The 19,714-nt window shown below is 38.8% G+C and overlaps 1 protein-coding gene, 1 long non-coding RNA gene and 2 pseudogenes across 2 annotated transcripts; 1 reads left to right on the forward strand and 3 right to left on the reverse strand.

Moving 5' to 3' along the window:
- The first annotated feature begins 906 nt into the window (after positions 1 to 906).
- LOC119192433 lies at positions 907 to 6,199 on the forward strand (annotated as a pseudogene).
- A 778-nt stretch (positions 6,200 to 6,977) lies between these two features.
- On the reverse strand, positions 6,978 to 8,679 carry LOC119192432. The gene is made up of 2 exons (XR_005113641.1): positions 8,413 to 8,679; positions 6,978 to 7,103 (listed from the first exon to the last, which is right to left on the reverse strand). It is a non-coding gene; the product is annotated as an uncharacterized LOC119192432 (long non-coding RNA).
- Positions 8,680 to 10,146: 1,467 nt separating this feature from the next.
- On the reverse strand, positions 10,147 to 15,626 carry LOC115450449 (WD repeat-containing protein 89). The gene is given in 10 exon segments (XM_030178464.2): positions 10,147 to 12,639; positions 12,978 to 13,001; positions 13,003 to 13,081; positions 13,391 to 13,482; positions 13,553 to 13,816; positions 14,015 to 14,038; positions 14,040 to 14,111; positions 14,113 to 14,192; positions 14,869 to 15,092; positions 15,322 to 15,626. Coding segments are annotated over 10 exon segments (1,251 nt in total). The 5' UTR covers positions 15,471 to 15,626; the 3' UTR covers positions 10,147 to 12,396.
- Positions 15,627 to 15,887: 261 nt separating this feature from the next.
- Positions 15,888 to 19,311, reverse strand: LOC119192434 (annotated as a pseudogene).
- Between the last annotated feature and the right edge of the window lie 403 nt (positions 19,312 to 19,714).

The raw sequence follows: 19,714 nt of genomic DNA on the forward strand, positions 1-19,714 counted from the left end.
GCCGGCACAGTGTCCTGTATAATATGTATCTCAATGTTGGCTAGTATTAGCATAAGTAAAATGTCTGTGATATTGTTTTAGGATGTAATTTGAGTGTGTACAAACCCCTAGCCAGTAATATGTACTCTTGTAACATTTCATCTGAATAAAGAAATGTTTCAGAGATTTATTTCTTTATTTATTCAGTACTTTACCCAATCCCTGTCCTTGTTACAAAAAACATGAATTGGTAATCCATAAAAAGAAATTCAACATATTATGATGATATGTACCTTTTATTTTTATTCTTATATTCAAAACATGTTTCATAAGAATTTGCATTAATTATGAGGTATTACTTTCTTTTTGTGTTCCAATTTTCTAATGAAACTAAAGGTTCCATAGATAACATTAATTATCATTTAATAAGAATAGTTGCAATAATTTTCACCGTAAAAGTAGTAAGAGAACAGTTTGAATATAAAACAAATATTGATGACATGACTGACATGTTGATGAATCGAGTCTGTTTCCAGGGTCTGCAATACATGAGAAGGTAGACACACGGCACACAGAGCACTCCACAGCTACACACCACACCACACACAAACAAATCTACTACACAAGGCATTGGCACACGCAATTCATTATTATTGCTTCCATTTTATCAGAGATATTAAAACAAAGCATTTTAAAGAATTTGTGATCATAGTCCTTTCTAGTTTTTGGTGGGAGTAGATAATAATTCAGCATTTAATTTATTATCTTATTTTTCTTTCTCTTTACTTTGATTCCATAATAAAGATATGAATTTCATATACCTATGTTTTTCTTTCCACTAGACAAAATTTATATGATTAAATATAATGTTAAAAGATATCCTAAATAATATGTAAGTAAGTATAAAACAAAAGAAACCAGTATTAGAGTTGTAAGAGTAGTTTATGATTTCAGTGCACTAACGGGCACCTCATGTGTGCGCCTTGCTTCATGCATTTATTGGCGGACGCTCGTCTGCGAGACGAGTCCGCCACTTGTCCCAACTGTCGCGTGGAGATCTCCAAGACTACGGCGTCTAGGAACCTGGCGGTTGAGAAGACGGTGTCGGAGCTGCCCCCGAGTGCAAGTACTGTACGCGCGTGTTCCCGCGAGCACTCTCTACAGCATCACGAGGAAAAGCTATGTGATGACAGGTGCGTGCAATAAGGTTTTCATTATGTTAACCTATCATTCAATGTTTAAACTGAACATTGGCTTATCTACCTAATTACATCCCTTAATGGTTTTATTATGATTTAGAGTTCAAAGTGCTAACAGCTGCGTTCACTACGTGATTATATATATTTTATATCGTCGATCTGTTTGTTATTGTAGGTTTCTTAATGTCCAGTTAAAGCAATTCTCTCAATAACCTTTCATTATAATGACTACATTGAAAAATTGTAATCTCTACCATCAATTCCCTATGTCGATTGTTATTTTTGAAAGTGGGGGAGGTGTCACGTACCAAGGGCCTTCTTTTACCCGCTAGTAGGTCAAAGGTCACACCAGGTTGGTGAAGTAGCATACAGAAAGCATACTTTTCTTCCCCAGGCGTTACAAGTTCACGCAAATGGTATTCGATAGCGCGCCGAAGCGACGTTACCTCGATAGTTTGGTTCGCATTGTGTCTAGCGTGTGCGCGCTGGTGGGTGGCCGCGCTGCGGAGGTCCTACCTCCTCAGCGAGGTGTGCCAAGCGCCCAAGAGACGTAGGTACCGCAGGTGCGTCGCTGCCGGCCATCAATAATACTACACTCTAAGGATTCATACAGTACGCCTAATGAGTTTGCACGTGCCGCGGCGACACGCCGTGGGACTCGTGTGCTAGGAGGGCTGAACACATCGCCAACGCCATTTGGTGATATGACATCTGCAATTGGCACGAACTTACGGATAAGAAATGAACTTTGGGTTGTACATACCAATTAATGATAATTAAGTAATTATTTTAATAGAAGAAATTATTACATCGTTTTATTTATTCGTTCTCTAAACAGCCCTATTGATTAATATTTACATAATATTGTCTTCTTTTATGTAAAATTTAGTCAATGACAGACTGTATGAATGTTTAGACTGTGCTAATACTAATGCGCTTAATAACCCGGGTGATGCGAACCGAACTCATCGCTCGGATTAACAGAGGATGGCTTGATGTGCCAAGTGTATAATTTACACCTTGTCACTAAACGCAATTTGTACTCTCCTTACTTCCTACTCTACTTACCCATTATTTAACACTATAAGTATTTAAAACATATATTGTATTTGTAACACATGACAGTAGTATTATTAGGGTGCATCCATGTAAGCAAACGCGCGTGGACATAACGCGCTACTGCGGTCGCTCCTCCGAGTGAAGCTAGTGTAGTGTTGAATGGTTGCCGGCAGGATGACCGGTTGCCGGTACCTGTGCATCGGCTGCCCGTGGCTGGGCCCGGCGCACGAGGCGGCGGCGCACGAGGCGGCGTGCACGCACCCGCACAAGTCCGCCGCCGACGTGCTCGACCTCATGGCCGAGCGCGAGCGGCAGGCGCGCGAGGCCACGCTCGTCTACTCGCAGATACTCAACTTGCTCTCCTACGAGAAGATCACCTTCACCGGTCAGTATTTAATTATTAGGAAACTAGCTCGAGCATATGCTAACGGTAAGGCCCTTCGGACTCAACAAGGTAAGATGGATTATATCCACGGCTGATTTAATGTAGGCAGGTACCTACTAAAATATAGTAGATATCGGAAATTAGATGTTCTATAATTTTTTGATACGCTGTGCTGAATTGACTGAACCTTGGCAAACGCCTTAATCTTCAACTGTAAAGTCAGATGTCTAGTTTATAATTTATTAATCTAAATAACATTAAAAAAACTAAAAACGATTGTAAATATTTATGGCAAAGCGACCCTACAATTGAATTGTCGTGATTAAATACTTATTGTTATTGCCAACTTGCACATTCTATTTCAGCTTGAAACGCAGATGCAATTAAAAACGTGTTATTTTAATTAACTTGCATTGAGAGCATGCTGAGTCACCGCCTTCAGTCGATTTGGCCGCATCCTTGACCAGTGTGATAAGCGTTATTGGCTTAAGACATTTTGGCACGTGACGGTTCTATTATATATAGCTCAAATTATTAAATAGTAGGAACGTGTATTCCTTGTTTTTCAAAACCTGGTATTGTAAAGTAAGTATACCGCATCTGTAGTTCAAAGCACTAAAACAACGAGAGTAGTCGTAACGTATTCACCAGAATTATGTGGAGTTTTCGTCATTTTATCTGCGATGGTTGCTATACAGTTAGATACACAAAATCTAATGACATGCTCTCAGCAGCAAATTTGTGTTAAAAGAACAGTTGTTTAGTTCCCAAGAAATAAAGACCGAGATGTTACACGTGTAGTAGGATATGTTGTGTTGTGTAGACTTGCAGCTGAAGCCGTACCGCACGGAGGAGTTTGTGCATAAGTTGTACTACGAGTCGTCGCGGTTCGCTGCCTTCACACACCAGTGGGTCGTGAAGGCGTTCGTGAACAACAACCAGCGCGACCCCACGCAGAGCTCGCAGCGGGAGATCACCTACCAGGTCACTATACTTTACTATGACTGGGAATCGTGTAGCTCACTTACGACTCAACCCCGAAAATGGGCATGGCGACGAGCGGTGCATCAAAAAGGAAGATTTCGATGCCACCTACTCGATACCGATGCCGCTATCCGCACTGTTCTAAGAGGGAAATTCTTCACATTTGTCAGTACCTTTGACGCGCTTGTGGCGTGATAATGCGCTATATATTGCCTGAGAGTAGTGCGGATATTTGCTTAGCCCGTTTTCGTGGCTTGGCTCTAAGTCGCCGTTCCGAGCGGCAAGTTGGGGCTCGGGTCTGAGAGTGCGTGTTGCCGTGGCTGCAGCTGATCCTGAAGAGCAAGTGCGTGTGCGCGGTGGTGGTGCAGTGGCTGGCGGCGCGCGGCCCGTGGGGGGAGGCGCGCCTCGCGCCGCGCCTCGCCGCGCACTCCTTCCGCGACGACGACGCCGACGCGCCGCCGCTGCCGCTGCCGCTCGCCGACCCCGCCGACGCCAACCGCCTGCTCTCCAACAAGGCCATACACTTCAGGTACACACCGGGTACTCTTAGTTCGGCCCGATTGTTGTTATAATTTTGCATTTTAAAATATCTATTTACGGTCTTCGAAATTCTCACACGCATGCACATGCTCTCTCTTTCTCTCACACACACATACTCACGTACACACACATATTAAACACACACACTGTTTTTCACATCATAAAGGAAGGGCAAAACGCAACTAGAGAAACCACTTTGGCCATGTGTGCTTCGTTCCATAATGTGATATGGGGCGAACTTAGAGCTATATCGAACACCAAACCCAGACAGATATCAAGCACAAAAACCCAATATCACAGTCAATAAATAAAAAACGAAGTGTGATGTTAAAGTGTGATGTGCAGGTTGATAATGTTCCTGTCGTCCAAGTGATTGGAGCGGCTGCACGAAGTGCTGCGGCTGCTGCGCGTGCGCCGCCGACGCTGGAGATACTTCCACTTGTACTACGACTAAATCACAGTCTACATCTGCGAGCGGAGTAGCGAAGAAAGTTTATTTAATAACAATAATATCTTAACATTCAGTCTTGTATACGTTTGATATCATAACAAATTCGAAGCACAATTTTTCATTGTTTAATCAGCTAAATATAAAATGACAAAGTTAAAGATTAATTGCTATAAGAACTAGTCTCCGCTACTTGGTTCGTCGAAACTGACTCCTAGTGCACCCGTACGCCACTAATATTTACCGTCAAATCGTATTACAGTCGTAGAAAGTGGCTGCCACCAAATATCCCCAACTGATGCCAGAAACTTGACTACGGTAAGAGGCCCGTGTGCACCCGCCGTCGTACCGCTCTGTTCGTCTAGCAGCTTAGTTAGCTAGCGATTTGAACATCGCATGAAATTTAACATACATAATGCAGAGATCGAAAAATAAAACGTTCATGTAGTACCTGTAAGAAGTCAAAATTACGAGTGTGTCCCAAGCGTATTGATGGATGGTGTCATGTTTGGGTGCGATGGACGCGCGTTCGTACAACTCATTTAACAATAAAGATTTTTATTGCTTCTAAATTTGGCCTCCTAAGTAAAGTAACTGCGTTTAGATAGTTGCCGTTATCACGAAACACCTCCAAATATATTAAAGATAATAAATAAATGAGTAGGTCTTACTTTACGTGTTCTAGGCTGTTGAAAACACCTTACTAGTGAAAATCGCGAGTTGAACGACTGTCCGTATCTGAACAGAATCTTAGATAATTTAACTGTTAATACATGGTAGTAAATTAACATCCCTTCGACAACTTAAATTTATTATTGCATCTAATGTTGCTGTTTATTATTTTTTTGTTTTAAAAACTATGTATTTGATATTTAAATATTATTTTTTTTTAATTAAAATGTTGATGGGGAACGTAGACATATTGACGAGAACATAAATCGTAGGCGTAAAGTGCGTGATTTGAAACAAAACAGGTAATAAATAAATTACGTGTGGATGTCGTTATTATAATTTAACACAGGTTTCGAGCGTGTCTTTGCTTCTGCAAAAAGAACCTGACAGAAAATAAAAATACCAAAATGAATGAATTTTAAAATGACATCTGGTATATTTGTATGAACTTTAGTTTATTTATTTTTCACTCGTCTTGGTGTTTTGTCAAATAATTTTATTTACACAAATTATATTTAGTAAATTTGTTATGAAATATCGATTTATTTGTACAGTTATTGATTTTGTTAATGTGAATTTAATGATAATAGAGTACACTATTAACGGCTGAAACAATAAACCATTGCAATATTACTGTACAGATTGATTTCGAATAACAACCAAAAAATGTAAGTATAGTACTAGTAATCCAAGTTTCTACTGTTCCACTGCAGATTTCATTTGGACGTAAAATTTCACGTGGAATGATCTCTCGGGCACTAGATCGCTTTATTAAATATAGAAAAACTATGTGGCATATACTTAATACATTTTCTACAGTGTCTGCTAATTCTTAATTTAGATTTCGAGACAGTAATTAATAAATATATACTGTATGCCACATACTTTAAGTACATTTTTGAATACCCTATTTTGAGGCACGTCGAGGCAGTGGAGTAGCGTAGGCTTCTGTCGCCCGAGGCGGACTCGATGTGTTTGCCGCCCTAAAGAGCCGGGCGAGAGGTTATCCGGGCGCTTCGGACGAAAAAATGTCGCGTTCCATTTTTCCGGCGACACTCTTTTTATAGCGCCCAAGTGTATGTCCATAGCACCGCCCGAGAGCCTCTCTCTGGGACGTGGCACGCCAGGCGCACCTCCTCGCCCTGGACACTGCTAAAAATTTAACATGATTGAAGGTTTTATTTCACGAATTTTGCCGTCCTCTTGAAAGTGCCGCTCGGGGCGGCCCGCTCCCCCAGTCTCAACTACGCTACGCCACTGAGTCAGAGCGGTAAGTCTCAAAGAGTTTTTTGACACCAATTCCAAAGTACTGAATGTGTGGTGCTATTGGTTGCTTATCTTGATGTATACATACAAATTGTTAATACGCGTCAACCACACTCTCGGCTTTAGGTTTATAATATTAATGGTGTAAATGGAATGTACTTTATTGCGAAACAGAAGCGTCGGCGATTTTCTATTACAACTTGTAGTTTACGCACACGACGTTTTTTTAAACGTATTTAAACGCGGAGGAAATCCAATGCAGTAGGAGAATTTTACAATTGTCCGCAAGATGTCCGCAAATAAGACGCGTGGAAAACGCTTGTATAAAAAACATGGTGTGCACAGACCCTTACGATTTATAGTCGCAGTATGAACGAATGAAGGAGCGGCGACATCTAGGTATTCGTACATCATAGTGAAGTAAAGCTCAAGTCGATGTTTTGGATGGATGTTTTATAAAATTAGATAGGCATATTTAGATTAGCACAGAACAATGCAAGTTCTTCGAATGTTATATACCTACGGCGACTCGCGAGCGGCGGAATGCTTGTAGATCATTCATTAAATATACCTAGTCTTGCCATAAATATTGTAATAAAGAAAAAAGAAAATTGTTAACTGCAAATAACATTTATTACTTTTACAGTGTGTCAGTTTAATACATAAATATAAAACAATTAAAAATATAAAAAGCTTATTCGAAGTGGTCTCCATTGGCTGCAATACAGTCCTTTAAACGATGAGGCCAGTTATCAATAGAAGCACGCACTCTTTCCATGGGAAAATTCTTCACTGCCAATCGTATAGATTGTTTTAGGGACTCCAAATTATCATGGCGTTTAGAGCAAGCTGTACTCTCTAAAACTGACCACAAATCATAATCCAGCGGATTAAGATCGGGACTAGACGACGGCCAGTCTTCAGCTCTGATGAAGTCCGAAACGTTCGATTCCAACCAAGACTGCGTGGACCGAGCTTTATGACCCGGCGCCGAGTCTTGCTGGAAGGACCATACTTGGTTATTGAACATGGTGATGTTAAGGGGCTTAACTACCTTCTCAAGAATGGTATCTTGATACACTTGTGCCGATGTTTTGATACCTTTTTCACAAAAATATGGCTCAGTCACTCCTTCATAGCTAACACCCCACCAAACCATCACTGAAGTCGGATAATGTCCACGTTGCACTCTGTCGACTAATTGGGAAGCTTCCTTAGAGCTTTGAGCATAAATACGGTCATTTTGTTTGTTAAAATGTTGCTCAATTGTAAAAATTTTCTCATCCGTAAACAAAATTTTTCTGTGACCTCCCTTTGCGTACCGCTTCAGTAGTTGTTTCGATTTTACCACCCTATTCTTCTTTAAATTATCAGTTAAGAAATGGCCAGTGCGTCTCTTATAGGCTGCAAGTCCTAAGTCATCTTTTAAAATACGCGACATGGTTCTAGGTGCTATCTTCATTTCCCGAGATAAAATCTTTTGCTTTCAGTACAGGATTTCTTCGAATTCTTTCCCTTACTGCTTTGACCACCTTTTTCGTACGAACACTACGTGGACGGCCAGATCTTTTTCTGTCACAAACAAAGGAGGTCTCATTGTACCTATTAATAGCCCGGTACACAAACATTTTACTAATACCAAGTGTATGGAGAGTTTTAAAATTGCATTTGGCTCCATACCTACTTTGTGTAATGCTATCACAGCGATTCGGTTCTCTTTATCACCCCACACCATTTTAATATCGCAAAATATTTTACAATGTATTGGCGCCAAAATGAGAAAACACAATGAACAATCGTATAAAAATGACAGATTCGAAATTCAAATGTAATATTTTTTTATAATTAAGTGTAACAGTATTTATGGCCAGACTAAGTACAAGTGCAATGATTATTGTGTTCATTGATAAATTCAGAATAAGGTATGTACTACAGACCACAATATAAAATTAAAGTATGTATACCAAATTAATTTTTAACACTCATAGAATACACGAAGCTTGTTAATTTTAATTTTTATATTTTTTAAGTTTTTACTTATTCTGGAAAGATATGAAATTTATAATTTTATTGATTAAAGGTCGTAGCACTCATATAAACTCGGAAATGGATCGACCCAGTATTAACTCAAACTGTGCAGTATTTTTTTTTAAACTCCCTACTGCAAGGCACACTAATCGTAATAGTAATCGCCTCGTCTCGGGACAATCTCACGAACGCGGTGCGGCGCGTGGTCAACTTGCAGTTCCCGCGCTTGCGGCCCGTCCCCGCGATGACGCGTCACCTCTCTGATGCCAGCCATGTCAACCAGCGGTCGGTGAGCCGTAGCCGAGTGACGTATCAGAGCTGATGATCCGCTTTGGCGAAAGGCGATCCCTTTCCGAGTTGATATGTGTGCTATAACCTTAAATAGTAGTCTCATAATGCTCACGAACTAATAATAATATTTATATCAATTAGTCTAAATTTTGTATTAACTATTAAGGTTGATTATAGCCTAAAGCCACAAAGGATAATGGGCGGGCCGTACGCAGGAGTGTTGGGGGCGCGTTGGTATACTTGCTTGCACGCTGTAAATGTTTTTAGAGAAATTCAACCCATACCTGCTGCACGCTAGACTCGTCCGACTTTGTGGCTTTAGAATTGTTGTATATTGGTGCATATACCAAGCGAAGATTGTGATGTAAACAAGTACGGTATTCATTATCCATAATATGACAAGTCTACCGTCTGGAGTCGTAATTATGAGCCCTGTCGGTTCTGGATTTGACAAACAGTAGCGTGAAGTTTTCTCAGAATTGCGATTATTTTAGCCACCAACAGCACCAAAAGGAACCCGCATCAGTCCAGCGCAGTGACGATTCTAGGCGCATCAAGCACTTCGACATGTTTTGTTTCTTACCTATTTATTAAGAAAATTCTCGAATTATGCTCTAATGTAATATACCCGTCTCTCGAACAATATATTATAGTGTGAATTTGAAAGCGTTTGACCGAATTTTGTAGGTGATATGTGTAAATTATGAGATGTGTCGGCGTGACGTCACGGCTCTTTTGGACGATGCTGTTACCATAATACAGCAGCGACAATCATAATTTATAGTAACAATTTTTTTTTATAGTAACAATTTGTGGTAGCTGAGTGACCTGAGGGTCCATTCTCAAATATTTATTGTTTCCATTTAAGAAAATGTCTTCTTTGATGGAAATCATTAACAAGAGAAAAAGGTTATTTATGTTGAGTACAGGCGTACACGCAGCATCGTCTAAACAAGCCGTTAGTGCAGCCCGAGTATAGTATTAACGAATTTGTACGTTTGTTTACTCGTAGAGCCGCTCTTGAATCATACTTCATACTGCATAACGCAAGCGCTGGGCTTCGATATGCGGAACTCACACTGGACAGAACATCCTTTCCATTAGCGCTCGCTCCAGTAGTCAGAGGCGCGATTTGTAGTTAAACTGAAACTGCGGATGTGAGTCGTAGTGTTCCAGGAGCTTGTGTTGTGTACTTCATGCGTGATGATTCAGGGCGTCGGCTCACATTGTATGATTTTTATTGCGATATTGTTATTTTGCTAGAAATTATTTTGGGATTCAAATAAAATGCTAAGTTATTGACATTGATGTTTGATTTATTTGAAGATAAAATATTACATTTGGGTACGACATCATATCGTTATATAATATTATAACACGTCATAGTTAATGTAAAATTTGATATTTGCAGGCGCGGATCCAAGGGGGTTAAAAAAAGTATTTTTTTTCACCCCCCTCTGGCTGTGTAGTAGTTGGGTATGTAAACTTATGTAGTCCCAATAGTGATCAAAAATCCTCCGTTCCCTCTCCTGTCTCCGCGCCTGAATACTTAAAGTACTTTGAAAGTATTATTAGGGTCAGTTCAAATATACGCAACATTCCCTAATATGAAGTAATAAAACATTAAATAGACCGAATGGAGTATTTGTAAAAAGTATTTTGATGTAAAGGAATTTGGTGAACCAACTAGCTAGACAGTAAGCGACTGCCGCTCAAACTGAATGAAGGAATTACAAGGTAAGGTAGAAATATAATTAGCGGCAACCGTAGCGGGAATACGCGGATATTTAAACAGACCCCACTCTAACCAGCGAGTGGAGATCAGCAATCGGACTATTTTAACACATAAATCTAAAACTACGACATTGAATACGACAAATTTCATAGCTCGTTACACACTTACCTAGCGTAGACATGAGGAACCGATGCAAAGTAAATTGCGCTGTCTAAAGCTACGCCGAAGTTATAGGCGTTTTGACATCCGAATACGGACCATAGAGAGGTTCCCTAAATTATAATATAAAGAGGGACGTATAGCTGAGAAATCTCATTACTGTCAATACATTTACATCTCAATCAGACGAAGATGTTAAAAGACTCAAAAACTGCTGTAAACACATACATACATGAGTATATCCGAATGGTTACCGGAGTAACTATCAGTGACGAAGGGTGGGTAACCAGATTCCTGCCGGCTTTCCTTTCGTAAATTATGTAAAATATAATTATCATTGGAACAATTTGCATTTATTCATATTAGTAGTATATGTTGTGCCGGTTTCCCTTTTTGGATTATGTCACCCTTCGCCACTGGTAAATAAATGCATTGCTGTATATGAAAGTCTTTTGTATCAAGACTTTTTAGCCTTTACTATGCTTGTTTTCGCCTAACAGTTTTCTTTCTATAACCATTCACACCACCGTGTAAACGGCGCCTTACAGCCTATGCACGTGTGTCTTATACGAGTCTTAGATAATGATTAGTGACGCGTTTTGAGCGCTTGTTTTTATGTATAAGAGCGTCACCCCTCGAGGTGTACTTGTATACTTGAGCTCTGTAAGAACCGCGCCAAGTACTCGTATAAAATACGTTTGCGAAGGATCTTCCTATTATTCTATAATTATACACCATAGTCCTTAAAAAAGGTAAAACGTGCCAACACTTGAAAAATATTTTCATTGTTTTTTAGGATTAAAAGATGGTTTGAGGATTTATTTATCTTAAAAAAAACTCATGTTTACAAGATACGTTGAACCTCGTATACGTCAGGCGACTATAGTTGCGCAACATGTGGCGCTAACATTGCAACAACGTCACAACGCGCAACATTGCTAAGTAAATGACTAGTAACATGACGTGGTATAGATATTCCAGAACTGCAACAGTACAAAGTATTATGCAGAGTTGCGAAACATGTTGCGCGTCAAATGTCGCCCAGTGAGTAAGATCTTTGATATTCATTAGACGAGAGCAGATTTTGTGGCGAAAAACCACTACAATAAAAGTATCTACCAATACATTTAAATGCGCGAACACTACGGGACACAGGGCCGTACTCACGTGTGGACTCGCTGGCCGTAGACCATGGGACCCATCGATTACTGACAATAGATGCTGCGTGACTTTTTTTATTGCATTTAGTGGAACGTAAGCAAAGGTCAATTTGAAATTACAAAATACATTAGTCCTTTTTACTTTAAAAGCCGAGTCCTTGTTCAGTGAAAGCAGAATAAGATTTTTTTTTTAATTCAGCACCTATTTGGAGGTATAATACATCGATAGGATTGTATAATTAAAAATACTTAATATACAATTTAAAATCAACCATTAAATAACTAGTAACTTAATAATAACAAATCAATACTTATTAGTTATGATTTAAAACCTCCCCCACAGTCAACTAAAAGAAACAGAACACAGCTAAGTGCACAGATTCACTGTTAAATAAAACCATTATTGTTACCCTATAAGAGACCCTATAAAAGATTATCCTAATAAATAAAAATAAGATGCCTAGAGATTGATTTGTAAAATAAAACCTAATTTATGCGGCTAGAGGTCCACAATTGCTAAACACGGCCCTGTTAAGACACTTGGGATGGGGGTTCGACATGCGTAGTAAACGAACAGCGAGGTATCGTACGTTCAGTACGGTTTGTGCCTGTTGACGTGCAGCTTGTTGAGGCGAGGTGGACAGCGGCTTGGACGCGGCGCCGTCCTCCTCGTCGGCGCATGCGCTCCACACGCTGATCAGTCCCGACTCGCCTGTCGTCACCAACAAGTCCCGCTGGGAGCAAACATGATGCTTATAATGCATACTTGTTGAAATATAAATATAAACTGTTGCTTGAAATTATTAATTTAATCAATATATAGAATGTATGTCATAATGGCAGGTATAGCTGTACTGCAACTTTAAATATGACACCATAAATCCCACCCCTGTGTACCGTAACAAAAAAATATTAGGATTAGTTAGCAAGTCAGTACTAGCTCACTAAAATGTATTTTGTATTCAGTACTCCATTATTACAATTTCAAGAATATCTGTTAATATTTCTCTAGCAAAACAGGACTTCTAGAAATAAATATTAATAAATAGTAGTAAACATGTATAATACTCACATCCTTGTCGTACCAGCAGCAGCGACGCGATTTGTTTGTTCTCAGTGAAGTTCGTCGTGGGCAGGAGTCTCCTGTCGTCCAGAGTGACCGACCTCAGTACGTCACTGCAACAATATTATGTAAAATATATCGTTTTGGATATTGATAACAAAAAGCTTTTTTTTATTTCTTATGGGATGGAAACTATCTCTTTATGGTAAGTAAGCATTTTTTTTATATGGACAAGGCAATGTGATATCCCTGCACCTGATGGTTAGCGCAGTGGGGTCCTGATAGAGTGTGTTCTCACGAGAAATTTACCCTTTGCCATTTTATTTACATTATTATTATATTCGCTCATATATAATACAAACGCCATATTGGACTATTATGGCGACGCTTTCATTTTCTATGACAAGTGTAAGATCACTCACCCGTTGCCTCCGTGCGAGCCAGCCAGCAGCACTATGGTGTCGTCTATTGAGTTGAATGCATCCACCAGGTAGCAGTCATCCGCTTTACTCCGCTAAAAAGGAAAATGAAACTTTATAGAATCTTTTTACAAGACTTACTATATATAGTTTTACTGTAGACACCCGGATGCTCCTAGCGACTTTCTCTTTGGTGCATCCCGACAGCAGGTCGCCCTCCTCTGTGTCCCACACCTGCAGCTCATTGGACTGTGTGATGCAGGCAACCTGGGTGCTGTCTAGCCAGGTAATCTTCTCCACCGAGTTCTCCACGTTGAGCGAGTACGTCAGCGCATCATCCTCCGTCTGCTCCATAATGTCGAATACATTCATCAACCCATCCAGGGATCCTGTTGTTAGGATTTCCGTCTTCTCTTTGTGAAATTTTACCTGGTGAAGAATTTTGTAATTTGTAAAGTACATTTTAAGACTTTTTCCATTGTCGCAGTCATGGATACTAGTAATTTTCTATATACATAATAATCTAAGCAGTAATAGTTAAATGATAATATGCTTTAAATAGTGATTTGTAAGAATCATTTTGAACAAATAAGCTATACAAATTAATAAAACAACTTATAAACACACCTGTGTAATGTCTTCAGTGTGCGAAGTTCCAGTATCCTCCCAGAGGTTTGGGCAGCCTCTGGTCCCAGAACACTAGGTATGCATCATCCTGTATCACTCTGGCTGCCGGCGCACAGCACCAGGCCATTGCATGATACATCCATGCATTCATACGGACGAATCAGTGTGTCCTCCTCATCTACACAAAATTATATTGATTCATTAAATTAAGATCATTAAAAAATTTTGATTAGCATACTATTGTTGCTTGATATAATTATGTATGTTTAGTTTTTCATGGATTATTGAAATCCACTCTACAAATAATTTTCACAGCTATAAAATTACCTGCTCTCATTCTATAGTTATATTAAGGCATGAAAGGTAATCCTAAGTAAAATCTCTGAGCAATAATTAGTAAACTTTTTAGTAGAACAATTATGTGTTGATTTGTGTAAAAAAATATAATTTAAACTACTTGCTATATGTATATACAGAAATAATATAATATGTATATATTTTTTTATGATTCCTCATCTTTACAGACATGTTAGATATCTAAATGTAACTAGTTTTCAGTTTTACTAAAATTGTTATAAGAGCTACAAAACTCAGATCAAACAATGTTGAAAAATTTGCCAAAACTGTATATATTATGTTATATGTATAACTAATATTCAATATATTATTCGCTTAGATATTTTAAGTATCAATATAATTTTAAATAGCCATGAATAATAATCATTATGGTAGTAAACAGTTTACTCTGCATATAAACAGCTTCATAATATAATGTGATAATAAAAATAATATCTATGATATAAACATAAATTTAAATAAGAGAAGAGCACAGCTGAACAATGGCCTATACCCACCTTTATACTCCATAGCACAGGAGCCACCACTCCTTATGTCCCACAGTTTGAGCATACCATCATGTCCTGCAGAGTACACAAGATGCTCATCCTTGGGGCTACACACCACCTCTGTGAGGGTGTTCTTGTGTCCACTGAGGCGACACACGCGCTGCAGCGACGTGTTGCGCAGTTGGTACACTTCAAATGTGTTGTCTGACAGGCTTACTGCCATTTGCAATGACCTAGTATATCAATATTACTATTTTAATAACATTTTACCAACTTACTATCTATGTTTTAACACACGATTGCGAAGATTTGCTATGAACACAAGACAGGAGCGGCGCAAAAGAAATCGATATTATAATCGGCTATAATAAAATATGTATAGCACATGTATGACGATGCACTTTTGCAGCATAGTTTTATAATTGCATTTACAAAATTGTCAAAAGACAATTTCATACTCACTTTGTGCAGTGTAATTTATTTATATATGATTTGTTCAGCGACACCGCTGTTTCCGTCAATAACTTGTATTTTTTGCTGAAGTGTTTTTGTAGAACTTCAGGTTCTACGATGTCTCTATCTACTTCTTCATTATCAATGATGTCACCCATTGTGTACTAATGTATTTGCACACAATATCTATTGAATTGTATTAAGATGTGGTTTTAATTGTAAACAGAAAATTTTACATGTGCAATCAATGCACCAATTTTGATGTTTCTCGATTTCTCGTTATCTATTTGACGCATGTCAAAGATGGGCGATAAAATTTGCGTTTGGATACGCGTCGGTCAAATTTACATATTATTGGTTCATTTTACGGTTTTTTATGCAACATTTTTTTTACTAATTCAATTTTTATTATTTTGTGCATGTGAACTTATTTACATGTGAACTTATTTATGGATATGGATTATTAAAATAACACTAGTTTCTCAAAAAAAAAAAAATTCGTTTGTATTATATTTATCTTATAATAATAAATGTATTAGTAATATAGAATATTATAATAGTTATAAACGAATAAGGAAATATATTTTTAAATGTAATTTACAATCACGTCTTATTTATATGATGATCTCTTAAAGCCTTTGTGCCGGGGGCCCACACGTTCTATATCCCCTGCGGCTAGTCTAGCTGCCAGGGTTTTAAAGGTATGGGACTAATGCTTTTCAAATCTGAAGTAGTATCCGAAAACGCCCAACGAATGTAGCGCTCCATCTGTATGTGATCTGTAAATACAAGTTTGTTTATTAAACACATTTGTTTCGTATGTTTATAAGAATAAGTAGAATTGGGTGAGTAAAAAAATGAAAATTAGGACACATCAGTAATTTTTCGTACATTTTCGTACCTACTTGTTATTCGAATTCCAGAGTAATATAATGTGTAGGTAGATACCTATAGCCGGGTCCAGTATAGCGAAGGCCCGTTTAAGAGCTTCAACAGTGACTGGCTTGTTGGCGGCGCTCCGACCGCCGAGCGCAGCGAGCAGCTCGCGCAAGTATTTGTCCTGTGCTAGTTGCCGCTGCCGGTACAGCTCGCGCGCCAGTTCCACGCGGTCGAAACCTTCTTCATTCTATATCAAGTACGAATTTTAAATAGGACAGCGCATCTTACTTCCCACTAATATAACGTATAAATGCGCACGTTTATGAAAATGTACCAGACATTTATATGTTAGAAGTAAAAACTAAACTTGGAAACGCTGAATCGATTTGGATGAAATTTGGCATACTGATAAACCATTTCCTAGAATAACATCATTAATTTAAGCTATTTTTGTCCCGGTAATTTGCTCCGGTAGTAAGTATTAAGGATTTTTAAATAGATTGCGTCAGCGTCATAAAGACCGTTCAGTGATTCAAATTCAATACACAAGCAACACCCGACTCTGAGTTATACTTTCTTAATCCTGCTTACTTCATGAAACAGTTTGTCCAAGATGATTGTGTTGCTGTTGATCTTCATTTTAAGTTGTTTTTTTACGACGTCCATTAAGTTCTTGATGTCCACTTCACTCTTTAGCGGAAATGATGATTTCGCAACCTTCTCAAATTCTTCTATAGTTATAGACTGTAAAATATGAAAGTGAAAGTTGGTTCAAACATCATTTTTACAAAATAATACTTGAAGGAAAAATGACAGTGCCCACATATATTTTATTCGTAACGTTGATGATACAATAATTTTAAGTATGTACAGAGATCGACCCATGGTGATGCACCGGAGTCTCAGAAGTTAGACTTTAATATAAGTAACAATTTAATATAGCTGATATAAAACTAAACATTTCGTAGACAGTTTTTAACATGTTGAACTGGATAAGGATTTCTTGTATTGTTAGAAAACTTTGGAGAAAAATGAATTGACCTCTCGTCCATCAGCGTGGTTGTAGGCGTTGTCCCTGAGCGTGTGCGCCAGTGCCGGCGCAGGCCCCAGTACACCGGCTCGGCCAGCTGCGAGTGCAGCACCGCCCAGAACAGCCGCACGGACGGCTCGTCCAGTTGCTGCTCCGCGCCTGCGCACACGTTGTACGCCCACTCGAAACGCACCGACGGCTGCTGGTACCCGCCCCATACTCACTCATTTGTAATATGCAACCTGTTAATGAGATAAGACACCGATTCTCCAAAGAATTTAGTTGAATATATCGAACCTATCCTCAAAGTATTTCGTGACGTAGTCTTGCATGGACATATCCATATGGTCCCTCCCTTGCCGGAGCCCAAATGTCGTTGATGATGACGCTGATCTCTCGCCGTGACAGCCGCAAATTCCTGATCTTGCCTTCGTAGCGGAGGTAGGGTGGTATCGCAGGATCTGTGCCCTGGGAATGATGAGGTTTCTGATTACTTCAGTAGCGTAGTTGTATTGCGTACGCGATACGACTTCTGCACTAAGATTTCGGGTTTTTCTCTTTCCTGCCAGCCCGACCTGGCGTCTTTGTTAACTTTATAGTCTTTCATTTATTTTATGTTCAATATAAAATGTATTCAATTATATAGGCGACTTTATTTCAGTAATAATTAAATATTCTCATGTACCTTGACTTATCATAAGTGCAATTATGTTAGCCTACGTGATGAATAAAGCTTTTATTTATTTATCTGTCGTCTATTATCAATAGCTCCGTCGCAGCTCGGAATCAACAATTTGACAGTTTTATACCACCGGGTGTCGGAAAGCACGTAAAGCCTTTGGTCCTGGGCCTGGTCTCTCCGGTCACGTTGGATAAAACAATCTCACCAGACTATGAATGTGAAGGATAGGAGTGCACCAGAGTATTGCGCACACACTCGTGCACTATTATATCTCCAGCGTACTTGAATGATCTTCGTTGAGATTAGCCGTCGTGGGCGAAATTCGGCTGGAGAGATTTTATGACTTTTCAGAAGGCGTGGAACGACGATTTGACTGATTTTTTTTAGTTTGTATGTGGTCCTGATTAGTTTTAAAGACTGAGTTTACATTCTTACAAGGCCATCAAAGTATTCGAGGTGCTCGCTCTCTCGCTGCGGGACCCAGTTCCTTCAGGAGAACTCGAAGGGTGTCCCGGGAGGATACCACTCGCTAATAGCCATCTCTGATAAATATATTAGAAAAAAACATATCCTTTTATACTTACTAAATAGATGAAGTATCAGAATGCTTACCTGTCTCTTCCCCCACCGATAAAATCTGCGCACAGGTCCCAATGCGGTCGAGGAGTGCCCGCCCTTTCCAGCTCGCTGCAACGCTCTTTACTTCCATTAACTCTTCTTCTACATTTTTCATTGAGCCTAAGGATTAAATCATATGACCAGTTCCTTCAATTGTCGGTAAAGGCAACAATCATTTATATTTTATAGAGTTTAAATAAGAAATGATAAAGAACTGCATGAATACTAATTGCTACCTCTCAGCTTATTGTATGACTCCTGGAGTGCGTGAAATTCTTTCTGTAATGCATCCAGCTGCTTAGTGATGTCGCAGTGTTTAGCTTCGAGAGTGTCGTATTCTCGTCGCGGAACTGTCACGGAATACTCTTCCGTCTTTTTCTTTAGTTCGGATTGAGTTTTGGACAGCTGCTCCCTGAAATATAATATTTTGAGACATTATTATTTCACAAATATTTTTTAAAATATCTAACTGTTCTTCAGCATGCACACGGAAGGTATAAGCAGTTAAGATTCTATAGATATCAAAACAAACTATGCAAATGCACCAGTTATTTCTGTATACGCACCTAGATAATGTATGTGTATAGTAAATAGTTTTATTATTTTACCTGCATCTATCCAGCGCGATTCTGAGTACAACAGGATCTCCGTAAGTGTCGCCCACGGGAAACGCGCCTCCATCCAATTTTTTGAGTTTCAACTGTAGTTCTAAGTTCTCAAAGTAGAGTGTGTGTAGCGCGTCGCGTTCTCTCATCAACGTTAAATAGTCAGAAAACTTCTCGTCATTTAACTGAATTGCAATAGAGATTTATAGAAAATATGCTATGAAATAATAATAATTCGGAAAGCATCTCGGACAGAGTCAAATTTATAAAAAGGTTGATTTCAGTACTGCACTTGGATATTATTTAATGTGACTTAAATGAATAACCCCATACCATTATAAGTACTTATAAAAATTGCAGTGATAGAACAACGTATTTATAAATATGTGATCAAAACAGAGATACAATGGTATGTTAGTTACAAAAGTGGTAACCATCGCCATACACAAATAAAACAAACACAAACATTTTCAAACTTTATAATTCAGTCATAACATGTATTATATAGGTACATAAAATAGCACAAATCACTTTTAATTGCCAATAAATAAATGAAAAAACAATTAAGTATTGAAATAAAAACTAAAA

Source organism: Manduca sexta, unplaced genomic scaffold (assembly GCF_014839805.1).
Source record: "Manduca sexta isolate Smith_Timp_Sample1 unplaced genomic scaffold, JHU_Msex_v1.0 HiC_scaffold_2791, whole genome shotgun sequence".
Lineage (NCBI taxonomy): Eukaryota > Metazoa > Arthropoda > Insecta > Lepidoptera > Sphingidae > Manduca > Manduca sexta.